Source organism: Erythrolamprus reginae, chromosome 1 (assembly GCF_031021105.1).
Source record: "Erythrolamprus reginae isolate rEryReg1 chromosome 1, rEryReg1.hap1, whole genome shotgun sequence".
Lineage (NCBI taxonomy): Eukaryota > Metazoa > Chordata > Lepidosauria > Squamata > Dipsadidae > Erythrolamprus > Erythrolamprus reginae.
Window position 1 is genome coordinate 304,012,805 of NC_091950.1, and position 19,772 is coordinate 304,032,576.

The window sequence follows — 19,772 nt, forward strand, 5'->3', positions numbered from 1 at the left end:
CAATGTTTAAAGCGTTACAGATTTTTCTTCTTGATGAGGCTACAAAGGCGGCGGGGGGGGGGGGGGGCTTACAAAACTAGCTATTCAAGTCAAGCCTTTCTTCTTCTTTCATATGATTTCTGGCTGCATTCGAAAAAGCATAATATTGCATTTTTCTAACCACCAGCTGAATTCAATATCTTAATGTTCTATTATAGAGCTATACTGAAAAAATGTAAGTAGGTCTCTATTTTTCACTGAACAAACCAACAATAGGCTCAATTGCATTAAGATGCAACTGCTCTGCTGTGTTCCTTACTAAAAAAGAGAGAGTAACACAACAGAAGTTGCCATAGTACTGTAAATACAAAGCCAAGATACATGCAGTTTGCTAGCAACCTACCTAATCCATTAAACTGGCTATTTGCACAGAAGCTGCCTTATCAGATCAGGTCATAGCCCCATCAAATTCACCATTCAGTTTTTAACAGACAGAAGCCAGATGCCATCAAGAAGCCCAACAATGAAGGCTACAGCCCTCGAGGACTAGGAATACATTATTTCATTACCGAAAACAGAGAATCATTAAAAGCCTATGGGCAATGCATTTCTCCACTTACTTTTAAAATCAATAGCACTGATATCAATTATGGACCAGTTCAAGACTTACCCCAGAGGAGTAAATGATAAATGGGGTTAAATACATATACATACCAGGAACATCTTGCGTAGAATCACAACTATTGTCACAGCTGTAAATTTAATAAAAGTCCTTGCAGGAATAATCCTAGAAATATAGTGTTATAGTGAGATATCTCATTTATAGATAGTTTCTTCTATATTTGAAGGCAGAGTACAGTGCAGTACAGTGTAGTATATAGCAGTACTTTCACTTCTCATGATCTTGAAACTATCTCTCTATTGATGCAGACTAGGACTGCATTGGCTTTTTTGATTGCTGAAGGACATTGCTGGTTCATACTTAAGAGGTGATCCACTACAACACCAAGATCCTTCTCACAGTTACTATTGTTGAACCTGGTATTTCATATTCCAGGGGTCCCCAACCTGTAGGCCGCAGCCCACTACTGGGCTGTGGCCTCTTGACCACTGGGCTACATGAAGGGCCAGGCAGTGTTTGTTCATGCACACACCCCACTTATACTAACGTCGCTGTGGCTGTCACTTGAGCGCTCATGGCCCCATTTGCATCGCACTTGCAGACCTATTTTCTGTCATGCTTGCAGCTCCATCTGTGTCGCTCTCATGGCAACCATCATGCAAGCATTCATGGCCCCATTTGTGTCATGCTCACAGACTCATTTGTACCACATCCGCACTCATGGCCCTGTTTGTGTATGTGTTTGCAGCCTCATTCACCCATGTGCATCCTCCCCCACTCCATGTCATCAACCTAGAAAGGTAAGTGAACCACTTAGGCAGGAAAAACTCTGGCTTTTCCAGCCTAAGTGCAAGACCTCACTTTTCCCACCACTGAACTGCATCTTGTTGCATTGTCCAACCAGGTATTTCATAACAAGCAGTACCAAATGTTTGTTATATGTAAACATATATTTTTATTCTGCTATATACCGGTAATTCACATATCCTAAAAACTGTAGAAAAGAATATGTAGCCATAAATCTTTTTACAGCACTGCTTATATTAATGGATAGGGTTACAGTTTGAACTACAACCAAATTCTAACAACCTCACAATTATTTTTGGTAACAATTATTTTAAATGCAAAATGTAAAAATGTAATAAACATTTTGTGATACATCTACAGTAATTATTTAAGCAAAAGTAGCTTATGTGAAAGAGAACTGATAATAATTACCATGACCAATACGGGAAGGGTGTTTTTACACACACACACACACCAAGCTTTGATCTCCAAACTAAAAGAAAAACTGACTTGGAGTGCTAATATTTCAATCAACATAAGATGCTCTCAATTCAAATCTGTAACAACTATCTTACTGTTAAGTTTCTTGACATATTCGCATCCTGTCTCCATTGACCTTCTCTCTTGCTATAAATCACAATTAATCCAAGACCTTGGGTTTCCTGGCTGGCTTGTCAGCAATATGGAATTCAAGTTGGCAAGCGTGCAGGTTCATTCAGTTTTATCCTTGATTTTTTCCCACTTAACTACATCTTCTAATTTAAGTAAACGTAAAAAGGCCATATATATATTAAAAATGTCTGGTCATCTGAAATGAAGGTCAAAGCTAAACTGAAGGATTTTATTTTTAATCCTACTCATCCCTCTGCCAGTATTCCTCCACATAACTTAATATGAATCTACTCTTGTTTTGTCATCATAGAGTATTATATTTTATGGCTCTGCTATTTGTATGGCTCTTGCAGAAAAATACAATTACAAATTAATGACATGAATTATTGCAGATTTTCCCAATTCATTTAAGCGGTCCCAACTTATTAAAGAGAAGCTCATAAAAGCAACTGTATAATTCATATTGGACATTTTCACTTACCTATTCATACCAAGTGAGATTATTAAAAGAATGCACTTGTAATAGCTTCCAGCAAGCTGCAGAGCAAATAAGGTGCCAATGCTAGAGTTGGTTGACAGGATGACAAGGCCTCAATCCCATGCTTTTTGTCCCCTTGATCTTGGTTCCTATATAACACTTTCTATTTTAATTGTTTTTATATTTATCTTTTTACATCTTTTTTATAAGAGCCCAGTATTGCCCTATGGGTGAGATGGCCAGCCTGCTAATAAAATGGAGAGAAGACAAGCAGGATTAAACCCCCGCCTCCCTTTAGAAACAAACAGATCTTTTGTTCATCCATAATAGTCAGCTACTGGAAATTTATTACTTATCAAATCTGAAGGGTTTCTCCTGTTTCTTTTAAAAAGGAAGAGCACCTGATACCTCTTCAATCCCATTTTCTTCTATATCACATCTTTTAAAATGCAAATTTTGAGGGTAAAACTGTCACCCTACTGATTTTTATAAAATATTACAGTAAATTATTTTTGGAGATGTATGGCTGAAAAGAAGAATTATGGTGGATGTAAAATATCTACACAACCCTTATTTTTCCCCTTAAAAGAATTTCAGTTTGTTTCTCAATTAAATTTGTACAGTATATATGTTATATTAAAGATGGAAATAATTCTGAAGTGATTTATTTTAGGGTGATTTTTTTAACATTTTAAAAATCTGGCATTTTATCCAGAGTATGTAGGCTTTTTATATCTACTGTATCTATTTTGAATAAATAAAATAAATAAATAAAAAGCTATTTTTAACTATACAAAGAAAAATTGACATTTTTTTCCAATATAAAATTCAGAGTCAAGTACCAAGTAATATTTCATATACCAGATACAATACTGGTAAATGTTCACATGGAAAATTTATGTAGAAATCTTTCTTAATTAACAAACCTAGATACTGCATCTAATATCTTGATTTGTTCCAACTGCAGTTTCCATCAGATAATATTTGGACATAGCTGCAGATAAATTGGAAGCAACTGTTCTAAGTTCTAATTTCATTAGATGGCAAAAGGACATTTAAAATTGTTCAGACTGAATTCATAAGATCTATTTTAAGAACAAAATGTGTTTCCGTTATCTTCTGTTCACTGTAACATAACTTGGTTATGTTACAGTGGTCTTCATCCTGCAACATTACTTTGAGACATTCAGCAAGGATATACAGTGATACCTCATCTTACGAACTTAATTGGTTCCAGGACAAGGTTTGTAAGGTGAAAAGTTCATAAGACGAAACAATATTTCCCATAGAAATCAATGGAAAAGCGATTAATGCGTGCAAGCCCAAAATTCACCCCCTTTGCCAGCGGAAGCGCCTGTTTTCGCGCTGGTGGGATTCCCCTGAGGCTTCCCTCCATGGGAAACCCACCTCCGGACTTCCGCGTTTCTGCGATACTGCAGGGGAATCCCAGCAGGGGAATCCCAGCAGCGCAAAAACGGGCGCTTCGCTGGCAACGGAAGTCCAGAGGTGGGGTTTCCCAGTGAGGGAAGCCTCAGCGAAATTGCAGCATCGCAAAAACACGGAAGTCCTCAAAACCCCACCTCCGGACTTCCATGTTTTTGCGATGCTGCGATTTCGCTGAGGCTTCCCTCACTGGGAAACCCCACCTCCGTACTTCCGCTGCCAGCTGAAGTGCCCGTTTTTGTGCTGGTGGGATTCCTCTGCTGGGATTCCCCTGCAGCATCACAAAATCCCGAGGCGGAGTTTCCTATGGAGGGGAGCCTCAGTGGAATCCCACCAGTGTGAAAACAGGCGCTTCGGCTGTCAATGGAAGTCTGGAGGCGAGGCATCCCAGCCGCCGCCGCGGGTTCGTAAGGTGAAAATAGTTCGGAAGAAGAAGCAAAAAAATCTTAAACCCCGGGTTCGTATCTCGAAAGGTTTATATGACGAGGGGTTCATAAGATGCAGCATCACTGTACCTTGTTTTTTAAATTTTCTTTTAACTTTCAATTTAATTTTAAAACCATGACTTATTTGATCGAGGTACACCTGTATTACTCCAACTGTATGCGAGCTGCATTGGATACCAGTCGGTTTCCGGACACAAATTAAGGTGTTGGTTATCACCTTTAATCCCTATATGCCTCAGTGCCAGACTACTTATGGAACTACTTCTGCCTCATACCTCTCAACAGCTAATAAGGGCCCACAGGACCGGCCTTCTCTGGGTCCCATCCACCAAACTATGTCAGCTGGTGGGGCTGTAGGGAAGCGCAGCCTCTGTGGAAGCTCCAGCCGTTTGGAATCAATTGCCTCCAGAGAGTCGTACTATCCCCACCCTACCGGTCTTTGGGAAAGTCGTTAAGACCTCTCTTGCTATCTCTCTCTCTTTCTCTCTCTCTTTCTTTCTTTCTCTCTCTTTCTCTTTCTGTCTCCCTCTCTCTTTCTCTCTCTCTCTTTCTCTCTCTCTCTTTCTCTTTCTTTCTCTCTCTTTCTCTGTCTCTCTTGCTATCTCTCTCTCTCTCCCTTTCCCTCTCTTGCTATCTCTCTCTTCCTCTCTTTCTCTCTCTCTTTCTTTGTCTCTCTTGCTCTATCGTACACCACGCCAGCAACAGCGGCATCGGGCAGTAGCCAGGGGTGGCGGCAGAGCGGTCAACTGCGAGCGAGAGCCCTGACGGCAGCAGATGGACGTGTCGCTGGATGCCATACATGCTGGGGCTGCGCTGGGCATGGGGCTGGCACCTCTGTCCCGGCCCAGCAGCCCAGCAGCCCCGCAGCACCAGCATGTACGACGTCCAGCAGCCACCATCAGTGCCTACGTCCTGGAGCTCCCACTAGCAGCCGCCATCCCCCGGCTACTGCCCGGTGCCACTGCTGTCACTGCCCTCCCGCTGCCGGTGCCCTCCCACCGGGCCCCTAAGGTTATTTGTTTGCCGCCCCCATCAGGGAAACTCCAGCTGGGTGGGACACTGCTGGTGCCTCCACCCTGGAGCTCCTGCTCGCAGCCACTGCCCCGGCTACTGGCGGCAGCGCTGATGCCCGTGCCCTCCCACTGGGCCCCAAAGCTCATCTGCCGCGAGGAAGGAAGGCATGAAAATGGAGGCACGAAGAATGAAGCTCAGCTTCCAGTCTCAGAAGCTGAGCTTCGCGGCACACCTGACCATGTTTCTGGTTGAAAAACACTGAATTAGATTAGTAGAAGAACCCATAAGCTCTTAAGACTGTTTTGTCACTAAAGATTTCAGACAATATAGAAGAACAACAGAACATAGCAAAATATCCATGCCAGTAAAATACGTCATAATACTTTCTTAAACCTTAGGGTCACTGGAGAAAATATGCTTAGAATTGCTTAATTTTGGCAAGTAACTGCAACACATACTCAAGAGACTATAAATTAAAAAGTTCATTTTTAACACATGTATTGGAAGAACATGAACTGTTACGGAGGATCTTTTTTCAAAATAAAAGTAATGTTTTCATGTGCTCTTTAAACCACAAAAGGAATATACCATATGAAAATATTTGGATTTAATCTAGGGCTTCTTTCATAGGTAAATCTCAACTTACAACCATACATTTGGTGACTATTCAATAGCAAAAGCTTAGACTTATATACCACTTCACAGTGCTTTTACAGCCTTCTCTAAGTGGTTTACAGAGTCAGCCTATTGCCCACAACAATCTCGGTCCTCATTTTATAGAAACATAGAAGATTGTTGGCAGAAAAAACCCTCATGGTCCATCTAGCCTGCCCTTACACTATTTCCTGTATTTTATCTGAAATCCAATACAGTATTGTCTTACGAACTTAATTGGTTCTGAAACGAGGTTCATAAGGTGAAAAGTTCGTAAAACAAAACAATGTTTCCCATAGGAATCAATGTAAAAGCAAATAATGCGTGCAAACCCATTAGGAAAATCCAAACTTTAAGGCTTAAAAAAAAAGCGGGCAGGCAGACAAAGTGAAGGCTAACGGAGCGGAGACAGACAGCGAGGAGAAGTTAGGAATGGAGGTCCTAACGAAGGCTAACGCCACCCCAAATCTCTCTCAAATCGCTCGCCCAAAAGCTTCGTATCTTACCCCAAATCTCTCCAAAAATCGCTCCCTCGAAAGCTTCTTATCTTGCCCCAAATTGCTCCCCCAAAAGCTTCCTATCTTGCCCAAAATCTCCCCCCCAAAAGCTTCCTATGTCAGCCAAACTGAGGTCCTAATGAGGGCAAATGGAGTGAAGAAAGGCAGCAAGGAGAAACAAGGCATTTTGAAAGGAGGTGAGTTTGGAAGACTTTGGAAGTGATTTGGGGTGGCTAAGGAAGCTTTTGGGGGAGTGATTTTTGGAGAGATTTGGGGCAAGATGGGAATCTTTGGGGGGAGCGATTTTTGGAGAGATTGGGGGCAAGATGCGAAGCTTTTGGGGGAGAGACTTTTGGAGAGATTTGGGGCAAGATACAAAGCTTTTGGGAGAGCAATTTTTGGAGAGATTTGGGGCAAGATACAAAGCTTTTGGACTGGCGATTTTAGCAGCGAGATGGGGTGAGGGAGGCGGCAGGCTAGGGGGGATTTTGGCATCAGGATGGGGTGGCTGCGGAGAGCAGAGGAAGTGGAGGGCTAGAGGGGAAAGTGGCAGGGAAATGGGGCAGCTCTGGCATTCCCCGCCTCAGGTGCAAGCAAAAGGGGGCGGGGAATTCCGGTGGGGAATTCCCATGCATGCAAATGGGAAATCCCAGCAGTGACAGTCACAAGGCAGGGGAATCCCTTTGGCAATCAGATAGCTCATGCGCAGTAGGAGAGCGCAGGCGCAGTAAGAGAGCCCACGGACCCAGGCTCAGGTTCGTAAGACGGAAAGCGTTTTTAAGAAGAGGCAAAGAAACCTTAAACCCCCAGTTCATATCTTGAAAAGTTTGTATGACAAGGGGTTCGTAAGACGAGGTATCACTGTGCTTTGGTTGTAGTATAGGATTGCTCACAATCAGTTTTTACAGCAAACCACAAACATAGGTGGTCACTGCAATCTAAGTTTTCTCCCACCTTAACCTCTAAAACCTAGTTCCCATTCGTAAAAACTAAATCTAGAATATTCTCCCCTCTAGTTGGTGTCTTAACAAGCTGTGCCAGAGCTGCTCCTGTAAGGGCCTCTACTATATTCTTACTTTTGCATGTAAGGACATTAGGGACATTCCAATTAACATTAGGCATGTTGAAATCACCCATAATCACAATATCTCCTTTACTGCCACTTGGGTAATTTCATCCACCATTTTATCCGCCTGGAAAGGATGGAAGGCTGAGTCAACCTTGAACCTGGTGAGATTAGATCTGCCAAATTGCAAGCAGCTGGCAGTCAGTAGAAGTACTCTGCAGTACTGCATTCTGACCACTGTGCCACCACCATTCTTCAACATTCAATGTTACAATGCCAGTGAAAAAAATTACTTACTTATGACTGGTCATTGCACCTATAACCATTAAAGCATCAGTAACCAGCATGCATTTATAAAATTGCAGCATCCTGAGGTAATGCAATTACCATTTGTGACCTTCCCAGTCAGCGGGAAAAGTAGGATTTCCTTAACAACCATGGCAAAAAAAAGCCTTAAAATCAGGCATGACTTTTAACAACCTTTTTGCTTAGCCTTGATCATGTAGTTTAAAGTCAAGGTCCACTTATAGTTCCTAGTTAGACCAATGAAAATGAGGAGCAACAATTAATACCAATAGTTATTTCCAACTACATGCAAGCAATGGAGTTCAGCAAAGGAACAAACCACCAGCAACTTATGTGTATTGGCAAAATAAAAATAAACATGATGGAATCATGTTTATTTTCATTTTACAAGCACACATAATATATAATCACTGTTGAACATTTATATATTCCAATCCTATTATATAAATGGTTATCCAACATCTTCTGGAAGTTTTTAAGCAGATGTTGGATAACCATCTGTCTGAAGTAGTAGTATAGAGTCTCCTGCCTAAGCAGGGGGTTGGACTAGAAGACCTCCAAGATCCCTTCCAACTCTGTTGTTATTATTTGTTATTTGTTAAATACATTATAATAATCTAATTTCCATTTAAGATATATTAGATTGCCTTAAATATGCTATTAGAGTATTAAAAATCTCATTTTTTAATATATAGTTCAGTGAGAGAGAGTGGTTTAATCCAGAGACAATCATTGATAATTTGCCATGAATTCAATTCCATAATGAACTTATTATATAAAGTAACTGATACAAACTTTTTTTTTTCCTCAAAAGATTAAACTCTATAAAGTATGTAACTTACATATAATATCATTTGTGGGAAGAGCAGCACAATATTCGGCCTACTTTTTAAAGGGTGATTACTTTAATCAACCCCTTTGAAACACTAAGCCTACAGATATTGAAGTCATTGACTTATGATTACAACTGAGCCCAAAATTTAGGTTGCTAAGCAAAGTAATTGTTGCATCGTGCCCCATTTTATTTTATCTTTTGCCATTGTGGTAAAGCAAATCAATGCAGTTAAGTGAATTATACAGCTGTTAAGTAAATCTGGCATTGACTCTGTTTGTCAGAAGCTCCCTAGGAAGGTTGCAAATACCAACTCCAGGGTCCCGGAATGCTGCAACCCTTGTGAATAGATGCCAGTTGGCAAGTGTCAAAAGTTTGCTCATGTGACTATGGGGATGCTGCACCGGTCAGAAGTCACTATTTTTCAGTGTTGTTGTAACTTTGAACATTCATTAAAGAAAGGTGGTAAGTCAAAGACTACTTGAACAAAAATATTGAAACATAAAAGAATAACTCCATTTTATTAAAAATATATATTGTTTTCTGTCTACAGGGCCCAGTGCCTGTGGAGACCAGGTGGGATAAGATGCGAGGAGGATATCTCAGTGCATTGAGGAGGTCTTCGGTGTTTGGAAGCAATAGGCCCCCTCATGGTCTTCTCCACTCTAAGATACCTCATGTGTACTTAAAGACCTTTGCATTCGATTAACAAATACACTGGGTAAAGCAGGGAGCAATCACGTTTATTTAAAAAGATCCAATTAATGAATCCTCAGGTTCCAAATGTAATTAGCAGACTCCATTAAATTCCAAATTGAAGGATTATCATATGCGATGTTGATTGGTTACATAGTTGTACTTGGATATTTTAACATCATTTTAGAAGTTTTGTTTTAGAAGTTACAATGAATTTGTTTGCTTGCTTTATTATATCTATGGTGTAGTCTGAATGTAGGGATTTTTTTGTAAGCTACCTGGCAACAAATAAATTCAATAAACAAACTTTCATGCATTCCATTGGCTAACTTGATACAGGTATTAAAAATTCCACATTGTAGAACAATCATTGTATTGACAATGATTTCAGCTTTTTGGTGGAATTTCTGAAACACACATATTATTTCAATTAAGACTTAAATATTTCCAGTTGTAAATCATATTAATCACTATCCATATGGACAGCACAGCTCTTTTTCTCCAAGACTGAGGAGAACTAAATTGTACACAATTGAAACACTGAGAGGAAGAATTAAAAGCAGACTGTGAAAAATATAAGAATAGAGTGGGCAACTCCAGCACCTGCTTCATCTTTCTCATGTCTGATAGCTATTAACACAGGAAGAGAACCAACTTGAAACATTAAGCCTAGTGATAGTTGAAGAGTTTTATGACCAGTCATAGTAATGTATATCCTGGGAGAATGCAGAAAGGGAAAACCCTTCCCCATAAACCGTAATAATAATAATAATAATAATTTATTAGATTTGTATGCCGCCCCTCTCCGGAGACTCGGGCCAGCTCACAATAATAACAATATGACTGTAACAAATCTAATATTTAAAAAAGCATCTAAAAACCCATCATTTAAAAACCATACAACACAAGTATACCATACATAAAACTATATAAGCCTGGAGGAGATGTCTCAATTTCCCCATGTCTGGCGATACATAGAAACATAGAAGACTGACGGCAGAAAAAGACCTGGATACAGGTGGGTCTTAAGTAATTTGCAAAAGACAAGGAGGGGGAGCAGTTCTGATCTCTAGGGGGAGTTGATTCCAGAGGGCCAGGGCCGCCACAGAGAAGGCTCTTTCCCTGGGGCCTGCCAGATGACATTGTTTAGTCGACGGGACCCGGGGAAGGCCAACTCTGTGGGACCTTATCGGCCGCTAGGATTTATAAGGCAGAAGGTGGTCCCAGAGATATTCTGGTCCAATGCCATGAAGGGCTTTATAGGTCATAACCAACACTTTGAATTGTGACCAGAAACCGATCGGCAACCAATGCAGACTGCGGAATGTTGGTGTAACATGGGCATACCTAGGGAAGCCCATGATTGCTCTCGCAGCTGCATTCTGCATGATCTGAAGTTTCCGAACACTCTTCAAAGGTAATCCCATATAGAGAGCATTACAGTAGTCGAGCCTCGAGGTGATGAGGGCATGAGTGACTGTGAGCAGTGAGTCCCGGTCCAGATAGGGCCGCAACTGGTGCACCAGGTGAACCTGGGAAAACGCCCCCCTCGCCACAACTGAAAGATGGTTCTCTAATGTAAGCTGAGGATCGAAGAGGATGCCCAAGTTGCGGACCCTCTCTGAGGGGGTCAATAATTTCCCCCCCCAGGGTAATGGACAGACAGATGGAATTGTCCTTGGGAGGCTAAACCTACAGCCACTCCATCTTATCCGGGTTGAGTTTGAGTCTGTTGACACCCATCTAGACCCTAACAGCCTCAGCCTTAACTGAGGCCTACCTACACATCTCAATTCATCATCACAATAGACAATACCTTAGGTTCTCTTATGCAGGTAGGCACTTTCAATTTGGGCTCTACCCTTTGGCCTGTCCTCAGCACTGCTGGTATTCACCAAGGTGTTGGCAGCTATAGAGGCCAATTTTAGGTCCCTGCCCATGTGTGTCCAATGTTACCTGGATGATATATTAGTTCAGGCTACCTCTAGACACCTTACGGTGCACCATCTCCAGGTAACGATTCTAACCTTGTGACAGCATGGGTTTTCTACTAATGTGGACAAGAGCCAAATGTCTCCCTCCACTTGGGTACCATTTTTGACTCCCTAGAGTGTAGGTGTTCTGTTCCAGCACCGAAGCCCCAAATAATTACAAAACACATAAACTTACAAACACAGTTTGTTTTAGAAATTAAATATGGAGTTTCCTAATAGCTTCTTAGGAGTGTAAAACTAAAGGCACACTTTAATTTACAAACAGTCAAAGCAAATGAAGACAAGGAAGAACAAGGAAGTCCGGTTATCTTACTGAGCCTCCAAAGATTTGCCAAGTTCCTAGAAATTAATCCTTGAAAAATCCAAGCCGAACAAAGCAAAACAAACTAGATTCACTGGGCAGGCTATGAACAAACAGATTTTCTCAAAACTGGAACCACAAAAGCCAAGATTTCAAGATTCATGATGCAAGATTCCGGAACTACATTGCAAGATTAAAGATTCACGATGCAAGATTCAGGAGTGGTGTTGTTTCCTGCAATTAGCCTTAGCGTGATTACGCCTTAAGTAGTCTTAAGGATGTGGCCAATTAGCCTCCTTCTCTACTTTTGAGCAGACCTCCACCAGAGTAAATCTTCCTGCCTTTCAGCAGCCCTGCATGCTCTTGTATTCAGGCAAAGGAATAGTCCCTCTTTTCTCAGCCCTGTCCAGGGGGACCGCAGTTTTCCAAAGGCTCTGGCTGCACAGGCTGCTAGGCAGGCCACAACAGTAGGGTTTTCCTTTCTAAGGAGAGACAAGAGTCTTCGGAGAGGGGCGGCATAAAAATCTAATAAATTATTAAATTAAATTATTATTATTATTATTAAGACAGTATTAAAGAGATAGCAGCTCAAATTCAACATGAGCCGAGGGTCTCTCTGGCTCTGTCTACTTTCCTCTACATCCCAATACTGATGTAACACCTTGAGTATGCCTACACTCTAGGGAGCTTCAATGGTTCCTTTTACCCTTTCAGAGAGCCAGCAAAGGAGCGACAGCATCCAAGGTACGGGTCCCTCAGCAGGTCCTACAATCCGTTCTCTGGTAGCTGTCCTCAGGATCTCCAAAGGGTGTTTTTTCTGAGAGCCATCCAGGACAATGATGTCCACGGATGCCAGGCTGTCTATCTAGGAAGCCCATGTAGAGGGCCTCATGGTCCAAGGTCAATGGTCGCCAGCAGAGGCCAAATGCTGTATCAATTGGCTAGAACTCCAGGCAGTTTTTCTTGCCCTCAAGCAGTTTCAATGCCTGGTCTCTGGACAACACGTTCTTGTGCTTATAGACAACATGGAGACCAAAGCCCACATGAACCTGCAAGGGGGTACTCAATGACGGGCCTTGATGACAGAGCTGCTGGAACTGCGACTTTGGGCAGAGCAACATCTTCACATCTCTGGGGTCTCCAACACCCAAGCGGAGTGGCTCAACCACGAGGCAGTGGATCATGCGGAGTAGAGTCTAGATCCTGCCATATTTCAAGTACAAATGAGCCTTTTCAACTGTCCACTGGTCGACCTCTTTGCTACCCCATAGAACGCTCAGCTACTGAGATTTTATTATTACTAACCATCCCAGGGGCCAGAGCAAGTCAATGTCCTTCACAGACCCTGGTTGCGTGAACTTCTGTATGCCTTTCCTCCTCTACCCATTCTACCTAAGGTCATAAGAACTTGGAGTGCGGAGTTGATTCTTTTGGCTCCATACTGTCCTCAGCGGGCCTGGTTTGCTGGCCTGAAAGCATTGTCAATATCCCCACCATAGAGAGTTCTTGACCTGATTCCCTCAGCCAGGGAGCGCTCATGCATCCGCACCTCTGGTGGTACCAGCTGATCTCCTGGTGATTGAGCGGGGCTCTTTAAAATGCATGCACTACGATCCTGACTTCATCGCAACCATCCAGGAAGCCTTCAACTGATCAAATCTATATCCGTATTTTAAATTTAAATTAAAAAATGAAGGCTTTCAGTAGAAACAAATAGTTGTTAAAGAACATTTCTGATATCTATTCCTTTCAAAATCACAATGTTTCAATATCTAATTAGTTAAATATTGAAGGTAGATAACAGCACTTTTTGTATTGAAAAATATTATGTCTATATTTAAATTCAAAAGGTTGATATTCATATCATTCCTTTTAATGCTGATTGCTTAGCAATAATGAAAAAAGTCAACAGAAAATGAGATGCATATGTAACTGCATTTCATTACAAAATGAGCAGGTTGGTCTACAAAACCATTTTTGATTTAGAGCCAGTTCATTTTTCAACTAATTACAGTCTACTATTACAGAATCTTAGAGACTTTCAGTCTCCAACTTAAAAATCAATACAACATGCTGCCAAGGCAGTTGCTTCCTCCAGTAAGTGCATTTGTTAGAAAGGGGGGAGGGGGGATCTAGATGTAAGCTGTTTGCTTTTCTCCATAGAATTCCACCATGTTGAAAGATGTGTACATTTTCCATTTTTTTCATTTCCTCTTCCTTTCTAACATTAAATATTACTTTATTGTCACTCAAATATTCAATTTTAGTTGGAGCACACAATGCCAGCAAAAATGCATATAATTAATGTTACTAATTATTTATATTAAATGAATCCCTTAAAGATAACAACTTTACTTTTAATAGCGAGTCTGCTGTTCTTATGTTCCTGCAACAATTACTTTGGGAACCCCTGAAACTAACAACTATTTTGAGAAGCTAAAGTTGCACTGGGGTGGCACAGTGGTTAGAGTGCAGCACTGCAGGCTACTTTAATTAATTGCTAGCTGTAGTTCAGCAGTTCAAATCTCACCACTGGCTCAAGATTGACTCAGTTTCCCATTCTTCTGAGATGGGTAAAATGAGGACCCAGATTGTTGGGGCCAATATGCTGATTCTGTAAACCACTTAGAGAGGGCTGTAAAAGCACTTTGAAGCAGTATACGGAGAGGGGCGGCATACAAATCTAATTAATAATAATAATAATAATAATAATAATAATAATAATAATAATAATAAAAATAAATAAAAAATAATCCCATTGCTATTTTCCACAATTACTTTTTCTGGTTTACAAAGTGACCTGTACACCTTATTATATTTATTTTCAATTAATCTCCATCAAAGTTAGCCAATTCCCTACATTTTCACGCACGGAAATGTTTAAGAAGTAACAGTTCAAAACAAGATTGGACTCCTCTTTTTTACAGACACAACAGGGATCCAAGCAAAGATTTTAGCTTCATTGTGATTGTTGTTGATATTGTTGCTGTTTTTAGGTGGCGGCGGCAGCAGCATTCCTTCCTCTACTTCTTCACAGGGTCTCCCAACTTTGTAGACCATATTTCTGTATTCATAGGGATTTGTGGGTGGGATAGAGAATGAGCAGCAAAGACTACCTACACTCAACTGAGATTAAGGTCAAAACTTATCTTCTGTCCAATTCTGAATCTAACTTAATTACAGCATCTTCAAAAACTGCAGGATTATATCCACATTTCTTTTACATGCAATGTGACATAGTAAAACAACAAGGCTTTTGCATCTAAAATGATAAGGCTGAAGCACGTAGATAATACATAGGAACAATATATTACAATTAATTCTTAAAATCCCACTTACAGAATATTGTTGTTAATTATTTCAAAGATACACTCTTCACACAGCCCTCTGCTGAATTTTTAAATTCAGAAGCTACAGAGTTAAGCCTATTCGAAACTCAAACTTTCTCCCTTGGGACTTCAAAATCAGGCTTTGAGAATAAAGTCTGCATTCCATAAGGTGAAGGAATATCAGAATACTAGTAACAGCAACCAAGAAGGTTCTGCCACTAGAGGTTGCTAGGCCCCCTTTCTAAGCAGCATTTGTAATAGATCCGTGGAAGATGAATGGATCTTCAGGTTGGTGACATAATGGGGAATATCTTCCCATAGCTACCTGGGACCCAGGCTTTAAAGGATTTATATGTTTAAACAAGCATATGACTTAGAAAGTAATACAAAGCTGATGTAATTGAAACAAGATAGGTCACACATGCTCCTCGGAGGAGATACCAGACAAAAGCCCAGACTCAGCATTATGAATCTGTTACAATTTCCAGTTTCATTCCAAAGGCATCCAGTTCAAAGTACAATACAGGCAGTCCTCGATTCACTACTGTCCAGTTAGTGATCAAAGTTACAACAGTACTGAAAAAAATTACCTTAACAAGTTTTCAAACTTACAAACCCACTGAAGCATCCCAGTGGTCACATGATCAAAATTCGAACCCTTGGCAACTGGCTGCAGTGAGGGCTGCAGGGTCCTGGGGTCATGTGATCACTTTCTGCCACTTTCTAACAAGTAAAATCAATGGGGAAGCCATATTCCTTCAACAACCATGTTACTAATTTAACAAATGCAGTGGTTCACTTAACTGTGGCAAGAAAGGTTATGATATGGCACAAAAGCAAGGCATAACAAATATCTTGCTTAGCAATCGAAATTTTGGGTTCAATTGTGGTGGTAAATATGCCCATGTCACACCAACACTCCGCAGTCTTCATTGGTTGCCGATCGGTTTCCGGTCACAATTCAAAGTGTTGGTTATGACCTATAAAGCCCTTCCTGGCATCGGACCAGAATATCTCTGGGACCGTCTTCTGCCGCACGAATCCCAGCAACCAGTTAGATCCCACAGAGTTGGCCTTCTCCGGGTCTCGTTGACTAAACAATGTCATTTGGCAGGGCCCAGGGGAAGAGCCTTCTCTGTGGCTGCCCCGACCCTCTGGAACCAACTCCCCCCAGATATCAGAGTTGCCCCCACCCTCCTTGCCTTTCGTAAGCTCCTCAAAATCCACCTCTGTCGTCAGGCATGGGGGAATTGAGATATTCCCTTCCTCCTAGTCTTATAAAATTTATGCATGGTATATCTGTATGTATGATTGGTTTTTCTTAAATTGGGCTTTTTTAAATTACTTTTAATATTAGATTTGTTTATATTGTCTTTTTTACTGTTGTTAGAAGCCCCGAGTCTACGGAGAGGGGCGGCATACAAATCTAATTAATAAATAAAATAAATAAATTGAGTCCCTATGATATATGTGAGAGCTAATTAACACAACTGGAAGCCAGGTCAGCCTTATCAAGGAATGGTAAAGCTGATGTTCATCAAACATAACTGAAAGTTGGTACTCATCACCACTGCATTCACCTGAGCCGTCAAGATTACAAACTATCCTCAAACAATCAAAGTATTCTTTTAGAAGGACTGCAACCTCAATACAAAAGGCAGAACAGTACACTGCCACCAGAAAGAATTGTTTATGTTGCATCCACACTACAATTTGGTCCAAGCAGGGGTGGATTATGGATGCCTACACATCTGCCAAGTAAGGAAAAGAGATCTGAGCGTCATTCGGTAAAGATGACACTGTGACTTCATATAAATTATGAAAAACACAGAATCAGGATAAATCAGGAGGCATTATACAATCCAAAACCTTTGGAGAATAGTGCCATCAGTAACTTGTCATCCAGATAAAACCATGTTTGCAAAGCACACTCTTTACATGCTGCTTTGCCCAAAAACACTATCATGGACAACACGTTTAACTGATAAAGGAAAGACAGAATATTCATCTAATATAATATATGTGATAATTCTGTATTTTTTCAACTAAAAAAATTCTTAATCTCTGAAGCATTGCTTGTAGAATGTCATACCATTCAAATAAATGGAGCATATAACGATATTAGTTCATATTCTTTTCATAAAAATCAGTGGGTCTGAATAAATATTATGACTTCTTTCTCTTACAATCAGGTTTTTTTAAAGAAAAATCCTTGTCTTCCCTCCACTATTATTTCTTCCCCCCCCCAACCCCCGTAAAATAGCTGAATACTTATTTCCTCAGCAGTTCAGATATAAAAAAGAAAAGCAGCCACTGAGCACAAGATTCTCATTCAACTGTTAACCATTGTTCACTGATAAAGAAAAGCAATGTTATCAGTTCTATAGCTGTTTTTTAAACCTTCTTTCCCTCTTTTCATCGCATTGTACCACTGAATTTTAAGGCCTAAGGCATTTTCAACATAAGGTATCGAAGAGCATGAACACTGCTTTGCACTTCAGTTTATTTTCAAACAGCAAAATAGTTTTGAAAGAAAAAACAAATCTGTTTAACTGACACATTTACCATAGTGCCCACAATTACTTATCTTTTGGCAATTATTTTGATACTCCTTAGCATTTCTTCTAGAACAAGAAATGCAGGCATTTAGAAAAGCGAAGGGGAGTTAAAAGAATCTTGACAAGGTATTAAATAGATATTGTTTGGCAAAAACAATCAGAAAAATATTCTGAGTAATAGCAATAGCATTTAGACTTATATACCACTTCACAGTGCTTTACAGCCTCCTCTAAGCGGTTTACAGAGTCAGCGTATCATCCTGAACAATCTGGCTCCTCATTTTACCCACCTCGGAAGGATGGAAGGCTGAGTCAGACTTGAGCCTGGTGAGATTTGAACTGGTGAACTGGTCAAACAATCAGCAGAACAGCTTAGGTTACTTTTGAAATAGGCAACAACCATACAACAGATTGAAATTTGTTAAAATCAAGCCACAAGCTTTTTGTTTTATAGTTTGTTTCTTAATTCTAAACTAAAACTGATTCATTACTTCTGGCTGATTTCCCATCATCATTGAATATTCACATAGTTTTCTTTCTCGGCTTCTTAATATAAATTTTATAAAGCATATTACCTTTCCCACAAAAAACTTCATTTGGTTGAATATGCAACATATTATGAATATGTTAAAGTCTTTGCCTCTTTTCTGTTCTTATATATATGGACAAGAATGCTGTGACTAAATAAAGTGCATTCTATATCATTCAGAAGCTATTTCCCCCTTTATTCTGCCTTTAATTCTATTAGTTAATTTCATTGTAATTACTCTTATAGCTACAAAATATTTTCAGCAGTGCTCCTTTAAATTGTTAGTCATGATATATTACACTGTTTTGCAGAACACTTATCAATATTATACTGAGATATTTCCTTATAATATTTTAAATGTAACACTAGGAAGAAGCTAGTTTATCCTTCTTCAATTATGAAAACATGTAAACAATGATATGCATTTGTGTGTGTGTGTATGTGTTCTCAAATAAATTTTTTATAATTATTTTTTTAAAATAGAGGGGGGGGACGTCCCCTGTCCAATTGTCTCTCCTTATCTCATTTATCTTTTCTTCCTTTCAAATATGTTCACCTATACTTTTATATCTTTTCTTCTATTCTTTTCTTTACTTATATTATTACATATCTTTCTCTTCAATGTGTATTATGTATTGGACAAAATAAATAAATAAATAAATATTTAAATCTAATCTTATATTTAAAAACAGAATGGGTTTTAATTCCTAAGTAAATCATCCTTAAGATCATATTGCATTTTTTAGTCTTTACACAGGTCACCTTAAGTCTCTGTATCTTTCTTTGCTTTTTAATTACTCAAACAACAATTATTCTTGATTTTCTAGCAGACGTCCTTTGGTTAAGCATAGCTACTGACCTTCCACACTATCAGAACACGAAGTTCCAACGCCTGTGTCCCCACTGTCAGAAGCTATGCTGTGTCTTCTGATATGGATATTTTGACGGCTGGCTGGACCAGACGTGGCTTGCCACAAAGAATCAGTACCCGAAAACCATCCTGATGAAGAACATTCTGGGCCTGCATAGACAAAAAAGTGTTTAAATACAAAATTAGGTCAAGATAAGTTAAACATAAACTCAATTATGTAGAAATTATTCATATATAAAATTAAAAGACAAGAACTCTATAGAAAACAGTTCTATAGTTTACTTCTTAATACAAGAACATTTAATTATTATTTTTTTTAAATCCTCTTGTAGCTTGGAAGAATACCATCAGCATTACCATTATTTTATTATATATTTCTTCTGTTCAGTGTGAATTTACTTGAGATTTAGACTTGCCTTTAAAATTCACTTTGCAAAATTTAAATTTTCTTGAACAGAATTTGGGAGGTAAGCAGGAAATTTTAAGTTTTGTACAATGAAACATTACTCAGTGTTAGAAAAGTTTGATTTTGCCAAATTTTAATTGTTGAAATAATGAATAAATACAATTAATGTTGTATATGATATTCATGTATCAAATCCCAATGAATTTGTCTACCAAAGACTTTCATTTATATTAAACACAGAAAACCTCTGACCACAAAGCAACTTTCATCAACCATTATATTTAATGGAACAATTTTATAAGATATAATCATAAGCAATTTAATTTAACAGTATGCAGCACAAAATTATGATG

The 19,772-nt window shown here is 39.6% G+C and overlaps 1 protein-coding gene across 2 annotated transcripts in view; it reads right to left on the bottom strand.

Moving 5' to 3' along the window:
• Positions 1-19,772, bottom strand: part of CEP85L (centrosomal protein 85 like) — a 131,966-nt gene that overhangs the window by 76,358 nt on the left and 35,836 nt on the right. For both annotated transcript variants that reach the window (XM_070733430.1, XM_070733429.1), the window contains exon 2: positions 19,002-19,163. In XM_070733430.1, coding sequence (XP_070589531.1) covers positions 19,002-19,163 — 162 coding nt within the window. The remainder of the gene's footprint in view (positions 1-19,001; positions 19,164-19,772) is intronic.